This window comes from Delphinus delphis, chromosome 8 (genome assembly GCF_949987515.2).
Source record: "Delphinus delphis chromosome 8, mDelDel1.2, whole genome shotgun sequence".
NCBI classification, from domain to species: Eukaryota; Metazoa; Chordata; class Mammalia; order Artiodactyla; family Delphinidae; genus Delphinus; species Delphinus delphis.
In genome coordinates, this window is record NC_082690.1 from 16,305,451 (window position 1) to 16,319,824 (window position 14,374).

The following is a 14,374-nucleotide window of genomic DNA, read 5'->3' on the forward strand; positions in this document are numbered from 1 at the left end:
AATCATAAATCTTGCTCTCAACGTCCACCTTCTTAATTTGGGATGATTCGTTGTCTGTTCATGTATTCCACAGATGGCAGGTACATCAAGTTGATCGTGGAGCTTTAATCAGCTGCTTCTGAGGCTGCTGGGAGGGATTTCCCTTTCTCTTCGTGGTTCTCACAGCTCCCGAGTCTCAGCTTTGGATTCGGCCCCGCCTCTGCGTGTACGTCACTGGAGGGCGTCTGTTCTTCGCTCAGACAGGACGGGGTTAAAGGAGCCGCTGATTCGGCGGCTCTGGCGCACTCAGGCCGAGGGGAGGGAGGGGCACGGAGTGCGGGGCGGGCCTGCGGCGGCAGAAGCCACTGAGACGTTGCACCAGCCTGAGGCGCGCCGTGCGTTCTCCCGGGTAAGTTGTCTTTGGATCCCGGGACCCTGGCAGTGGCGGGCTGCACAGGCACTCCGGAAGGGAGGTGTGGAGAGTGAGCTGTGCTCGCACACAGGTTTCTTGGTGGCGGCAGCAGCAGCCTTAGCGTCTCTTGTCTGTCTTTGGGGTCCGCGCTTTTAGCTGCGGCTCGCGCCCGTCTCTGGAGCTCTTTTAAGCGGCGCTCTTAATCCCCTCTCCTCGCGCACCAGGAAACAAAGAGGGAAGAAAAAGTCTCTTGCCTCTTCGGCAGGTCCAGACTTTTCCCCGGAATCCCTCCCGGCTAGCCGTGGCGCACTAATCCCCTGCAGGTCGTGTTCACGCCGCCAACCCTAGTCCTCTCCCGGAGGAGCTCGACGGAAGCCCGAGCCTCAGCTCCCAGCCCCGCCCGCCCCGGCGGGGGACCAGACAAGCCTCTGGGGCTGATGAGTGCCGGTCGGCCCTGATCCTCTGTGCGGGAATCTCTCCGCTTTGCCCTCGGCAACCCTGTTGCTGTGCTCCGCGGCTCCGAAGCTTTCCCCGCCTCCGCCACCCGTAGTCTCCGCCCGCGAAGGGGCTTCCTAGTGTGTGGAAACCTCTCCTCCTTCACGGCTCCCTCCCACTGGTACAGGTCCCGTCCCTATCCTTTTGTCTCTGTTTATTCTTTTGCCCTACCCAGCCAGGTACATGGGGAGTTTCTTGCCTTTTGGGAGGTCTGAGGTCTTCTGCCAGCGTTCAGTAGGTGTTCTGTAGTTGTTCCACTTGTAGATGTATTTCTGGTGTATCTGTGGGGAGGAAGGTGATCTCCGTGTCTTACTCTTCTGCCATCTTCCCGCTCAACTGTTTTTTTCTTTTCTGAACTATAACTTGTGTTATTTTACTCCAAATACTTCTGCATGCATCTCTAAAAATTAAGGATATTTTTTCTTAAGTATAGTATTTATTTTTATTTATTTATTTATTTTTTGCGGTACGCGGGCCTCTCACAGTTGTGGCCTCTCCCATTGCGGAGCACAGGCTCCGGACGCGCAGGCTCAGCGGCCATGGCTCACGGGCCCAGCCGCTCCGCGGCATGTGGGATCTTCCCGGACCGGGGCATGAACCCGCGTCCCCTGCATCGGCAGGCGGACTCTCAATCACTGCGCCACCAGGGAAGCCCCAAGTATAGTATTATAATGAAATTCACAGTTCCTTGTTGTCATCCAATACCCAAATCGTATTCATATTTCCCCAGTTAGCCCTTAGCTCAAATGTCTTTTCCTGCTAATTGGTTCAACTCAGGATCCAGTCAAGGTCCACACCCTGTATTTGGTTGTTACCCTCTTAAGTCGATAGAATGTCCCACCTTCTGGTTTTGTCTGTTAGCTTCCAAATGGTGTCATTTAACTTATTCCTCTAATTCTTATATTTCCTATAAACTGGAAATTAGATGTAAACTTTTGGGTTAAGCATGTTTGATAAGTTGCCTTTAAGTGATGCAACATGAGGTGTACTTCATCTTCACGTCGGTAGGCACATAATATCTGGTTATTCCACTGTTAGTGCGTAGGTGATGACAGCCTGATCTCTTGATTTTAAAGTTAAGTTTTCCTCTTGAGATTAGCAAGGAATCCACGAGGGTGATACTTGGGCATTATGCAAATATCCTGTTCTCCATCAACCTTTCACTTAATGGTTTTAGCATCCATTGATCCTTGCTTGAGTGAATTATTTCGTTAGAAGATGCAAAAAATGATTTTCTATCGTTCATCTGTATCAATTAGCTATATTTTTCTGTAAAGAAGAGCTTTCGCTCACCACCTTGAGCCATCTTGTTACCTGGAAGTAGATTTCTACGGCAAAGCAGAGTAATGCTTAATTTTTTCTCTTTAAATATCATTTCAGAATAAAGACTTGGTGTGATAGGTAACTCCTGTGGTGACAAAGGGATTGCGTTGTTGTTGTTTTTTTTCATTTCTTTTTGTTTACAAGTTTTAACTTACTATACCTTCCTGTGAAAATTGAAGCTTTTATGACTATGTAGTGACTCTCTTTATCCTAAAAATAGTTTTTTCTTTTTGTCCTAAATCCCTATTTTTAAAAAATACTATATAGCTTCCCCAGCTTAAATTTGGTTATGAGCTTATTTTCTATGTCTTTTTTCATCTTTTTGGTTTTAATGGTCTGTAACCTAACATTCTGGGTGTGTCTTTTATAAATAACATGTAGCTTGATTTTATATTTTTATCCGTATTAGTTGGTGACTTTAACATTTATTGTAATTATTGATATTTTTGTTTTTAGCATCCTATTTTGTATATTTTATTTGTTCCATTTTCTATGCTTCCCTTCCTTTTAGCTCTCCTCCTCTTTCTTTTGAGATTGTTTGATATTTTGATTATTTTTCCTTAATCTATTTCTTGTTTTGATTGTTTTGAAGTTAAAAACTTGATTTCCATTCTTTTGGTGGTTACTCTTTTGACCGCTTAGAATATGTATGGTCAAGCCACTCAAGATGGCTGTTCTCTTGCTCTCTGTACATCCCTTGCCCGACCAGTGCCTGCTTCACTTATACCCTGCTCACATGACTGACCTTCCTACATACTTGCCCCAGACCCCAGCTAGTAATTGTTCTTATCCAAAGGGGTGGTGAGGGTTGTGCCCCTCGGGTGGTTTCCCTGGTAACTAATGCACCAATCTGACCTCAATTCCCCCTATAACTGACGATTTCCCCTCCCCCCGGGGGCAAGGCCTGCTGCCATGTCCTGCCTGCCCTGTGCTGCACACAGTGGGGTGTTGCTCCAGAACTTTGCTTCAGACGTGTTAGCTCCCCCATCAATTAAACCGTTAATGTCTCTGTCACTGACTCTGGGCTCTTTCTTTGGTCTTAAAACTGGGCAAGTACAGGCCTCGTAGGCCTGCAGGATGCAGCCCAACAGAATATAATACATATACTTTATGTATCATAACTTTAATCAATATTTAAAACCCCCTCTTGAGAAAAGTTAAGAACTTTAGAGTATTTTAACTCCAACTAGTCTCTCCTGACTTACACACTATTGTTATTCTGTATTTTGATTAGACTTAAAAAAATTAACCCACAAAATAGATGTTATTGTTATGTTGACAAAATTTGTTTAGATTTATCTACATTTGTACCAGTTGCATTCTTTACTATTCCTTCTTGCATCTCAGTTTTTCTTTTTAGCCTCATTTTCCCTCTCCCTAAAGTATATACTTTAAATGTTCCTTTAGAGAAGGAACATTGTTGGTAATAAACTCTCAGTTTTGTTTTCCTAAAAATACCTTTCTTTTTCTTGAAGGATAGTTTTGTAGTATTCACAATTCTTGGTTGACTGTTACCTCTTGGCACACTGAAGATACAAATCCACTGTCTTCTATCTTTTTTATGCTGTGGGGAAGTCTGCTGTTAGTCTGACTGTGGTACAATTGTGGTATTGTAAGGGGTCTGGGTTTTTTCTCTAGCTGCTTTCAAGTGTTTCTTTTCATCTTTGGTGTTATGAAGACTCACTATAATATGCCTAGGTGAAGATTTACTTTAATGTTTCCACCTTGGTTGTATGGGTATACACTATGGTGGCCTATGCTGTATCTATGGATTCTTGCCTTTAACTAGTTCTGGGTATTCTCAGCTGTTAAGTTTTGGGATATTGTTTCCCTTTCATTCTTTCTGTTCTCTCTCTCTGGGGCTCTAACTGGATATATTAGACCTTATCATTCTAGCCTCCATTATTCATAGCCTTGTTTTCATATTTTAAAGTCTTCCTATCTCTTTCTGCTGAAAACTGAAACTGAAAAATGAAATAAGCCAGGCACAAAAAGAGAAAAACTGTATGATTCCACTTATATGAGTAGTCAGATTTGTAGAGACGGAAAGTAGAATGGAGACAGCCAGAGGCTGGGGTATGGGAGAAATAGGGTTATTATTTAATAGGTACAGAGTGTCAGTTTGGCAAGGTGAAAACTATTCTGGAGATGAATGGTGGGGACGGACGTACAACAATGTGAATGTGTGGTAGTTTATAGCATGAACTCTGGAGTCAGAATGCTCATGTTCAACTTACCAGTATGTAACCTCAGGCAAGGTCCTAAATCTCATTTTGCTTAGTTTTCTTATCCTTAAAATGGGGATAAGAACAGTACCTATCTCATAGGTTTGTGTGAGTATTAAGTGACTCCATACATGATGAGGCACTTAGAATTGTGTACCGTACATAGAAATACTCTATTAGTTCTTATTATAGATAATTCTAACACCTAAAGTCCTTGAGGTTCTATTTTCTGTTTTTGAAAACGGAAAACCATGGTGGTTTTTATTTTTTAAAATGTTGGCCAATCTTTGTGAGCTCACGTTTGGAGGATCTCTGTCTGGGAATCCCGAGGCTCTAAATGTGGGATGTTTTCATCCTTCATTAGATCTGCCACCTGGGATCACATTTACCCCATTCAATGGTCTCTGTTCCATGTGGGAATCCCAGGTGCAGCTTCCCTACCTGCAGTGAGTCTGGGTTTAGTTGTGATCTCAGCCTTAGTGTAGGTCTGTGTCCCAGGGCAACCGAAGATATTGGTTAGCCATTGCTCCCAGATATCCACCTTAGTTTCAGCTCACAATTCTGATGGTTTTGTTTTATTTTATTTTGATGTTTTTGGCCTTTGAGGATTTCAATTATTGATCTGGGCTCTCAGAAGAGCATCGGTTTCCATTCAGTAGAGTAGAAAGTTCTTTCCTGGCTTAGCAATGCCTTCTGGGACCTCAGCCTGGAAGCTGGCTTGTTCAGTGGGCTGTGTCTCTCCCACCTTGGGATGCTGGGAGCATCAGAGGCAGCTGAGCTGGGGCTGCTGACTTCCTGGGTGCCTGTGGGCTGTGGGGTCTCTTACAGGAATGGAGGTCCTTTGCTGTACCAAGATATGCTGAGGGTGTGGGCAGAGATGTGTGTCCAAGGGGGCTCTTGCTCTGTGCCTGACTTCTGGGGGATCCCCAGGTGGACAGGGTGGGGCGGGGGGAAGCAGTTTCCAGCACTGCAGGGGGGCAGCAGCAGCATCATGGATCAGACTAGAATAAAAGAGACCAACAAAGAAATCAGATGATTTGAAAATGGACAAAATGGTGGCATGCAAAATTAATCTCCTTTACTGAAGCTTCTTGCTCATCTCTCTACCCTCTAGAGGCCTTTCCACCCACCTTCTTGTCAGAATCAGTTCTCTGGAAAATGTCTGATAGTCTCCTTCTGCCAGAGAACAGAGAATGGTAAAGCTGGGTGTGTTCCATACCCTTTGTATTTAATGGGAATCTCTGATCTAAGGAATTTCATAATGGTGGCATCCCAGGTTGTCACTTGCTGGGAAAGAAGATGGTTGGGGATGTAAGGGGGTATCTCAGAGGCATTAAGCCACTAAGGATGGTCTAGTACCCTCAGAGGAGAGGAAGGGAGGGAGGGCACAAGAGGTAGAGCAAACGTGCTCACCTTCCGGACATTGTAGATCCAGTTGAGATAGGCTGTGGTCTTGGTGTACACTCCCGGGGTGCTCGGCTCCCCACAGCCATAGCCCCAGCTCACGATGCCCACTACTTGCCACCGGTCAGAGCGATACATCAGAGGCCCACCGCTGTCACCCTGTGGGAGGCAGGGGTTACTGGAGAGGGCAGGCAGGGCGGGGGTGGAGGGGTGGGCTTCTCCTTCCTCCCCTCTCTGCATTGGCCCATCTGTTTCCTGCTCTCCAACGCGCTCTGCTGTTCCACCCTCACCCCTTGTGCTTGTTGTTCTTGCATCCTGCGATGCCCTTCCCTTTGGGGCAAAAGTGTTCTGTGGTCAAGTAAGTTGTGGGTGTGCTCTTAGCCCTCTCTCGGAGATCCACAGCTTGGGTTCTAAGGGGTTCTGTGGTAAGGGAGACTGATTATCTTTTTTTTTAAACCACTGTCGAGTTTTTTTTTAATTTATTTTTTAATTAATTAATTTTTGGCTGAGTTGGGTCTTCGTTACTGCATGCGGGCTTTCTCTAGTTGCGGCGAGCGGGGGCTACTCTTCGTTGTGGTGTGTGGGCTTCTCATTGCGGAGCACGGGCTCTAGATGTGTGGGCTTCAGTAGTTGTGGCTCGCGGGCTCTAGAGTGCAGGCTCAGTAGTTGTGGCGCATGGGCTTAGTTGCTCTGTGGCATGTGGGATCTTCCCGGACCAGGTCTCGAACCCGTGTCCCCTGCATTGGCAGGCAGATTCTTAACCACTGAGCCACCAGGGAAGCCCTGTGATTATCTTTGTTTAACCTGGTAGTTCCCAGATTTATTGGACCACTTCAGGACCTATTTCGTGTCAACCACTGTTCTAGACAATTGGGGTTCAATCAACGAAAAGAAGATCCCTGCCCTAAGGGAACTTGGAATCACGTGGAGAAACAGACAGAGAGAGAGATAGAGAGGAGAGAGAAAGAGAGACAGAGACAGAGAGAGAGAGGGTGAGGGGGAAACAAGCAAACAACAAAACAGACAAGGAAATGTCAGATAGTGAAAAGTGCACTTATTTGGGTGTCCTTCTTACCAGCTCTTATAGCCCCTGGGGCTTCTTCCCTCAGAATCCGATAACTCTATAACTGAACGGCCTGTTTATTCACCCCCCTGCCCACTGTGAGCTCCCTGAGGGAAGACAATGTCCCCAGAGTTCAGCATTTACCTGACATCAAGTCATCAAGAGAGTAAGAGATGCCTCTCGAGTGAAGGAATTTAATGACTGAGAATGGGTGTGGGAGTAGGGTTTGGGGTTTGAATGAAAATGGTCCAGAAAATCCTCTGGGTGGGTATGTGAGAATATATTCAGGGATTGGCCAGTGGGATGGGCTGAGGGGATGGTGCACCAGGGCTCATCCAGCATAAGATGGGTTTTCTCTAATGTAGTTCAGCAGCTTGAGGACAGCTGTAGAGAAAACAGACCTGGGGTTCCTGCCCTCTGGGGGCTCATACTCTTTTAAATGATGGGAAGTAAGAGCGGGTGGGGAGGACTTCCCTGGTGGCACAGTGGTTAAGAATCCACCTGCTCATGCAGGGGACACGAGCTCGAGCCCTGGTCGTGGAAGATCCCGCATGCCACAGAGCAACTAAGCCCGTGCACCACAACTACTGAGCCTTCGCTCTAGATCCCGCGAGCCACGACTACTGAGCCCACATGCCACAACTACTGAAGCCCGTGCGCCTAGAGCCCGTTCTCTGCAACAAGAGAAGCCACGACAATGAGAAGTTCGTGCACTGTCTCCGCAACTAGGGAAAGCCCGCGCACAGCAATGAAGACCCAACATAACCAAAAAAAAAAAAAAAAAAAAAAAAGAGCGGTTGGGGAGTGTAGTATCATCTTTGCATGTGAAATATACATTTGGAATCTTTCTGCTTCTATCTGTCTGTCTATCTATCCATCCATCCATCTGTCTTTATATCTTTATCTGACTATAGTCCTTCCCTCCCTCTCCTCCTTCCTCCCTTCATCACATAGTGAGTGCCCACCATATGCAGACTTCATGGGGGGCATTCATCCTCTGAGCTTTTTCTTCAGGGCAGACATTCCCTATCTCTATAATTCCCTCGTGATCCTTGGAGACCCCACCTGGCAGGTGTCCACACCGCCCTCCAGGATGCCTGCACACAGCATCTTCTTGGTGACCTCCCCCTGGTACGCATCCTCTGCATTGCACCGAGTGCTGTCAATGAGCTGGACAGATGCCTGCAGCAGTATGTCAGATATCTTCCCTGCAGGTTGAAAACACACTCACATTCCCATTCTTGCCTTCAACCCCAGCCCAGGATATTCTCTGGGTTGCCTGGTACCTTGGTGCTTGGACCTCCAGGATAGGTTTTTCTAAAGGATGGTCCTCCTTCCCATCACTTTCAGGAGCTGCTCACTTAGTCCTGTGGTCCTGAGCCTGGGACTTACCTCCGTTCTCTGCTGTATAGCCCCATCCGATGATCCAGAGTGGGGTGGCTGGAGGGAGCTCCTCATCAGAGAAGGGCAGGCAGATGGGCCTGACTGTGTCTACCGGGAGCAAAGAGGAAGAGGGGACTCAAGGTTCAGGAGAGCCTGGCAGCTAAGCCCTCTGTAAATGTTGGCACCATGGTTTCTGTAACGTACATTTCATGGGATGTTAATAGAAGTGGCATGAGAAAAAGGTTCTGTGGTCAAAGAAGTTTAGAAAATGTGAGTTAAACAAATTTAAAAAACTTCTCATATCATTGATATACTAATGTGCTCCAGGAAGAGAGCTATAGTACAAAAATGTTTTCCAAACTTACATGAGAATGGAACCCTTTTTTACCCAAGGGACCAGTGTCCTGTGGAAGCTACCATTGGAAAGGCTGATCTAAATACTACCCAATGTAAACATGAGTCATCGAACAGAGATGGGCTGCCTTAACAGTAATGAGTCCCTGCCCCTGGAGGAGAGCAAATGGGCCCAGTGACCCCTTGGCAGGGAGATCGTACAGGCTCTTGCCATTGGTCGGGGTGGAGGATGGATTAGGTCATCTTTTAGGTCCCTCACAACTCCAAGATTGGATGAATCTGTGATGCTCACTTGAGGTGCTCCACGGGGAGAAAACAGACCTCAGAAGAATCTGGCAGGGGTGGGGTCAGGTGTCAGCTGATAGCTCGGGGAGGCCTCATGGCTTCCATGATGTTAGGCCGATACATTTGCAAGAAACAATAGGCAAACTGAGGTCTTGGGAAGAGATGTGCCCAAGGCCGCTTAGTGAATGAGCTAGTGGCAGAGTTGGAGTTCTGTGCCCAGGTGCCAGCTCTCACCAGAGAACGTGAGTGGGAGCTGCAGCTTCACGAGGGCCATGTCCCGCTCTTTGCGGGACGTGATGTTTGGCTCGATGATGAAGATCTTGGCCACAGGCAGGGATGGGAAGTTGCCCAGTTTGTCTGAGCCTGCCATCACCTTCCAGTTGGACACATCGAGATGCTTCCTGGGGACGGAGACAGTGCGGTTCAAGACTGAGCCAAGCAAGAGGAGGCTTTGCCAGAGGCTGGGTCCCCAGGGCCCTGGGGAGTGGGGTGTTGGCTGCCCCTGCCTTGGGAGGTAATGATGGTGAGGGCAGGGGTGGTGGAGAAGGGGCAGTCTGAGGAATCACCTACCACAGGTCAGATTCTAAAGGGGAATTTGATCCTTTTCCCTGGTGAAACCTTCCCAAAGAAACTTCTAACTGGAGGGCTGGGGAAGGGGCTGTTCCCAGTGCCTGAGCTCTGGGTCCTGATACTCTCTCCTCCCGTGCTTTTTACTGGCTCTGCTACTCACGTGGTACTTGCACTTGTCTTCCTCCCAACACCAGACACAGCTGAGTGTGCAGGAGTGATTTTCCAGGGAAAGGTTTATAGCTTTTGTCAGATTCTCCAAAAAGGTTAAAAATCACAGGCCTACACTGTGTGCTCCTCCAAGGCAGTGATGGAGTCTAATGCATGAGGGTACATAGTACCTAGTAGGTACTCATAGGTGTTGAATGAATGAATGAATGAATGAATGAAGGTGAAGAGGACCTGGAGCAGTCTTTCCCCAGAGGTATGGGCAGTCCTGTCTCTACTGGCCTGTAAGAGAATCTATCCTTTTTTTTTTTTTTAAGTTTCTGAATATAATGAAGGAGTGGCAGTGACTCTGGACCCAGAACCCCTTCCTGGAAGACTGGCAAAAAGGGAGAGAGTTCTCAGGACTCCAGGCAGATGAGAAGAGCTTTTGTGCAGTGAATGATATGGGGGTAGAGTGAGGACACTGGGTACCTGGTGGCTTCCCACCTGGAAGGGAAGAGGTCAGCCTCGGTGACCAGCTCTGCTCAGACCCCCAAGGCCTAACAAAGGACATCATGTCCAGTGTCTCACTGGGGTGGCCACACCCTGGTGTATGGTCTTTAGGGGAAGGGGTGGGGTGGGGGAGGGCATCAGAAAACGAGTTGGGAGACAGGGGAGCCAGGCACTCAGGCCCCTCTGTGGCTCTGACCCCCGAGGCACCCTCGTGTGGGCCTTACCGGAAGCAGTGGGCTGCCGTGAGGATCCAGTGCGGGTCCAGGATGCTCCCTCCACAGATGTGCTGTTTGTCATACTGGATGCTGACCTGCCAAGGCCAAGAATCCACAGAGGCCGTCTCCCCACCCACCACCCGAGGGACCTTCAGGCTCTTTCCGCAGGCTGGACTCAGTAGCAAGGAGGGAAAAAGCAGGAGTCAGACTCTTGCGAGTGGGGACTGCCTCCCTTCAGAGCCCCCGGTCTATCCTGAGCAGGGCCCTTAGGACTGGGACCGGGGGCTGGGTCGGGGTGGGAGGACCACACCAATTTTGAATTATTCACAGGGAGACATTGAGTGTCCCAGACCACAGGCTTTCCCCCCATCTCCCTCTCCTTTTTTTTTGTTTATTCAGCTTTGTTTGAGTTTAGGAGTTGATATTGTGAACATGGGCGTGTCCATTGTGCCAGCGTTCGTGACCTTCAAACCAAACAGGGACGCAGAATTATGAAAGTCCTGCCCAAAAGGGTGTCCCCAGCTCCTCCCACTGAGTAACAGTAAACAGACGCCCACAGGCTGCTTTGGGATTGGAGAGTGGGAAGAAAGTTCCAGAAATGGATCTTCCCATCCTGAACTCACCTTTCTCCAAGTCCCTTCCCCCTGCTGAGAGAGTCTCCCAATTTGACATCCTGTTCCCTCTTTCACATCCCACTCTCCTGGCTCTCACATCTGACTCGCAAACTCTTAAAAAAACCTCCAGTTCCACCTCCCCGTCCTGTTCTCAGCCTCTCCAATCCTTCTGGCAGTCGCTGCCACAGTGGTGGTTCTAAGGGGGAAAGGCTACCACCCTTTTTGGGCCTATGCCTGGCAGGGGCTTTTCAAATACCATCTAATTCCAAACACTGTTTTCTACATGTCACCTCGCTCCCCCACTCAGAGCCCCTCAGCATCCCCTTTTGTCTGTAGGGAAGAGTTTAACTTCCCCTTCTGGCAGCCTTCTGCTGTCCTTATATAAAGTTTCTGTCTAGCCAAATCGATCTGCTGCTAGCTCCCTAAAAAGTCTTTCTGTTTTTGCTCCAGGAGGGGCCTGTCCCTGAGATGCTGTCTCCTCTCCTGTTTATCTAGATCACCGATCATTCAGCAAATATGAATTGTGTGCCTACAGTGTCTCAAGGATGCTGGGAAGAGAGTGGTGGACAAGACAGAGAGATGGACATGGTCCCTCCCTTCCTGGAGCCTACAGTTCATTCTGTGATGTTTAGCCTGGGCACCTCCTCCAGGTCACGTAATCCCTGGGGATTTTCCTCTCTTGGCATTTCCACAGCCTGCCTGGGTGTTGGCCAGCTTTTCTTGTTGACGTGGTTCGGTTTTGTCTTCTCGATGAGATAGAAGGCTCCTTCGAGGGAGGGTCTGTGGCTTAAGCCTCTTTGTGACTCCAGGGTTGTTCAGCTTAGCACGTCGAGTGATGTGAACCTTCATTCATTTATTCATTGACCAGCCCCCATGGGTCAGCCCTCACTCACTAGGTATCGTGGGGGTCACATGATAATGGCTAAGAGTCTTAGCATCCCACAAGGAAGCATATACACTGTTAAACTGCAAAGGCAGCGAGGATGACCTTTCTCCTCTCAGGCGGCCCAGTTTCTGGCCATCCTGCCAGGCTCTGCTCGGTCCTCCCACGAGGCTGGTGAGATGAGCAGGGCTACAGTGCTTGTTTTGCCTTCTGATCTCCTCTCAGAGCTAGGGGGTCTCCCGGGATCCTCTTGGGTAGTCGGACTGAAGGGCTTCTTGGGAAGATGAACTTCAGAGAGGTCAGGTGAATTACTCAAGGTCACACTGGAAGCCAGTGGACCTGGTGCCCAGGTCTCCTGACCCTCCCCCCGCCCCACCCCAGGTGCAGCTCTCTCTGAAGCATGTCAGCTGGGACCACTGCTCAGCTTGGCACTTCCTGCACGTGGCCTTGCACCTCTCTCTTTGCTCAGCCATTAGCTCCTGAGGACAGAGGCCTGGCAGTGCTGATACACTGTAACATTCGACGAATCTTTGCTAAATGGGGTGTGGGTAATCAGATCTTGGACAGATGAGCTGATTGTGACAAAGGAGGTTATGTGGGCCCTGGCCAGGGGTGGGAGGGGGTGGAAGCCCAGTCCTGCCCTTTCCGGTTTTCCTACTCTCTCTCTACTGGGTCTCTGCCCAGGTTGCGGGACTGTGTGTGGACAGTAAGAGGGAGTTCTTACTGTCAACCTCTTGCAGGAGCGTTACCTACAAGCCCAGGGCCAAGGGAGTAAGGTTGGGACAAAACAGAGTGACACCTGGAGTCTGAGGGATTTAAGAATGAGGATGAAGTTCTTCTTGCCTGCTTATTGCTGGCCCAGGACCCAAACCCTCAGAGATGGGGCGTACTCACCAATGCACTGCAGGGAAACCAGGGAGCCTGAGAGACAGGGGCTGGAAGGGAGACACAGGCGTCCTGTGATTTCTGCTTGTCCCTTGGCTGGGAGGCAGGGACTCAGGTCTCCCAGCACTATTGATTAAAGTCGCCCCCCAGGAGCCAGGAAGTATGGAGCCTGAATGGTGGGGCTGTATAGACACCATGCTTGCACCCAGTTCAGTGCGATTTAATGCAATTGGATTCTCCAGCACTACTGATAAGCATCTACTATGTGCTGGGCCCTGCCCGAGTCACAGCCCACCCTGGGCTCTTGGCAGCCTGAGATGGAAGAGAGCAGAGGCTGGGGCAGTGTCTGCTGTACTGCGGGCTCTCCAAACAGAAGAGGAATGGGATTTCGATGAAATTCCAGGCAAATGATCATTCTGCTCCTATTCCTATCCTTTTCAAGATTTACTCTTTGATGAATAAGCAGCCCTCAGCAACATCCCTGAATGCTAAGAAGCCAGCATCCTCTCTGAGTCACTCTGCTGCAGGGTGACAGTTTTCCTGTAGAAGATGCCCGGCTCTGACTCGGGGTGGTAGGCACGGGAATGGTACATTGACAGAGGCCAAGCAGCTTCTCCTCTGGAGAGCTGGAAATGTGGGGAGGGCTTACTCTGGCCTGGATGAGAGGCAGGAAGGACAAAGTGGCCTTTGGAACCTTGCCTCTTGGGCTTAATAGGGAACATAAGGCCATAGGAAACAAATTTGGTTTTCTTATTTGACTGATGAAAGGCCACCAGCTTGTGGACAGCACACTTTGTCCAGCTGCCCCTTGTATTAAAACAAAGAGTCAAAACAGAAAACCTCTCAGAAATGTGATGCTCTAGCTTCTGGTATCTGACAGTCTGCCTGGCCAGGAGTTCTTTTTGTTGTCTGGCTTAAGTTTCCTTGCTGAGTCTGTTCAGGGTGGGCTGGCTGCAGCCCCGATGGCATCGTCCACGTGTGAGCCTTTGTGGGCCAGAGGTGTCTTCTCACTTACCCGCTTGAGTTTCGCACCTGAAGCTCTTGCATGTTCTCTGTGATTTTGACCACATCCAGGTCTTGGGCTGGGCCAATCTCCACGGCTCTGAAGATGGGTTTGCTGCTTATGTTGGGAGAGAAAGAGAGGGAGGGAGAGATGTGAGCTGGGGCAGGAGTTTAGACCAAGAGGGTAGAAGTAGTCCCCACTCCCAGGAGAGGGGGCCGCAGAGAATTCTGGGTATGGCGTGGCAGGGGAGCGGAGGTGGCCTTGGTCAGTGAGGGTGGTGACTGCTTTGCTAGATGACAAGGGATGGTCCCTTGGCATCCCAGAATTCAGCCCTGGGCACAGTGCTGGTGTGGACTTGCTTTCTCAGGCAGGGAAGCCTGGTCCCGAACCCAGAGCCCTGGAGAAATGTTACGGATGTCCTTTTATAACTCCCAGCTCTGTCCCTATTCCAAATGTCCCAGCGGTTTCTTCTGGTTCACAGCGAGGGGAACAAGGAGGCAAAGGAACCAGGTTAGCTCTCCCCTCACCTTGGAGCGAACTGAATGTGGATATATTGCTCTCCAAACAAGGCATCTGGTCTAAATTTGGTAGTGGGGTACATTTATGGTCCCTTTGGAGGTAGGA

At 49.1% G+C, this 14,374-nt stretch overlaps 1 protein-coding gene across 2 annotated transcripts in view; it reads right to left on the reverse strand.

Annotated features, from left to right (window-relative positions):
* Positions 1-4,296: 4,296 nt before the first annotated feature.
* The window catches only part of TMPRSS4 (transmembrane serine protease 4), a 38,157-nt gene continuing 28,079 nt past the window's right edge, over positions 4,297-14,374 (reverse strand). The window contains exons 6-13 of one of the 2 annotated variants that reach the window (XM_060017881.1): positions 13,763-13,867; positions 12,757-12,797; positions 10,375-10,534; positions 9,158-9,324; positions 8,294-8,392; positions 7,967-8,109; positions 5,848-5,997; positions 4,297-5,435 (exon numbers count right to left, since the gene is read on the reverse strand). In XM_060017881.1, the coding sequence (XP_059873864.1) occupies positions 5,424-5,435; positions 5,848-5,997; positions 7,967-8,109; positions 8,294-8,392; positions 9,158-9,324; positions 10,375-10,534; positions 12,757-12,797; positions 13,763-13,867 (877 nt within the window). In that variant the 3' untranslated portion in view covers positions 4,297-5,423. The remainder of the gene's footprint in view (positions 5,436-5,847; positions 5,998-7,966; positions 8,110-8,293; positions 8,393-9,157; positions 9,325-10,374; positions 10,535-12,756; positions 12,798-13,762; positions 13,868-14,374) is intronic. The other variant, XM_060017883.1, reaches the window with a different exon arrangement.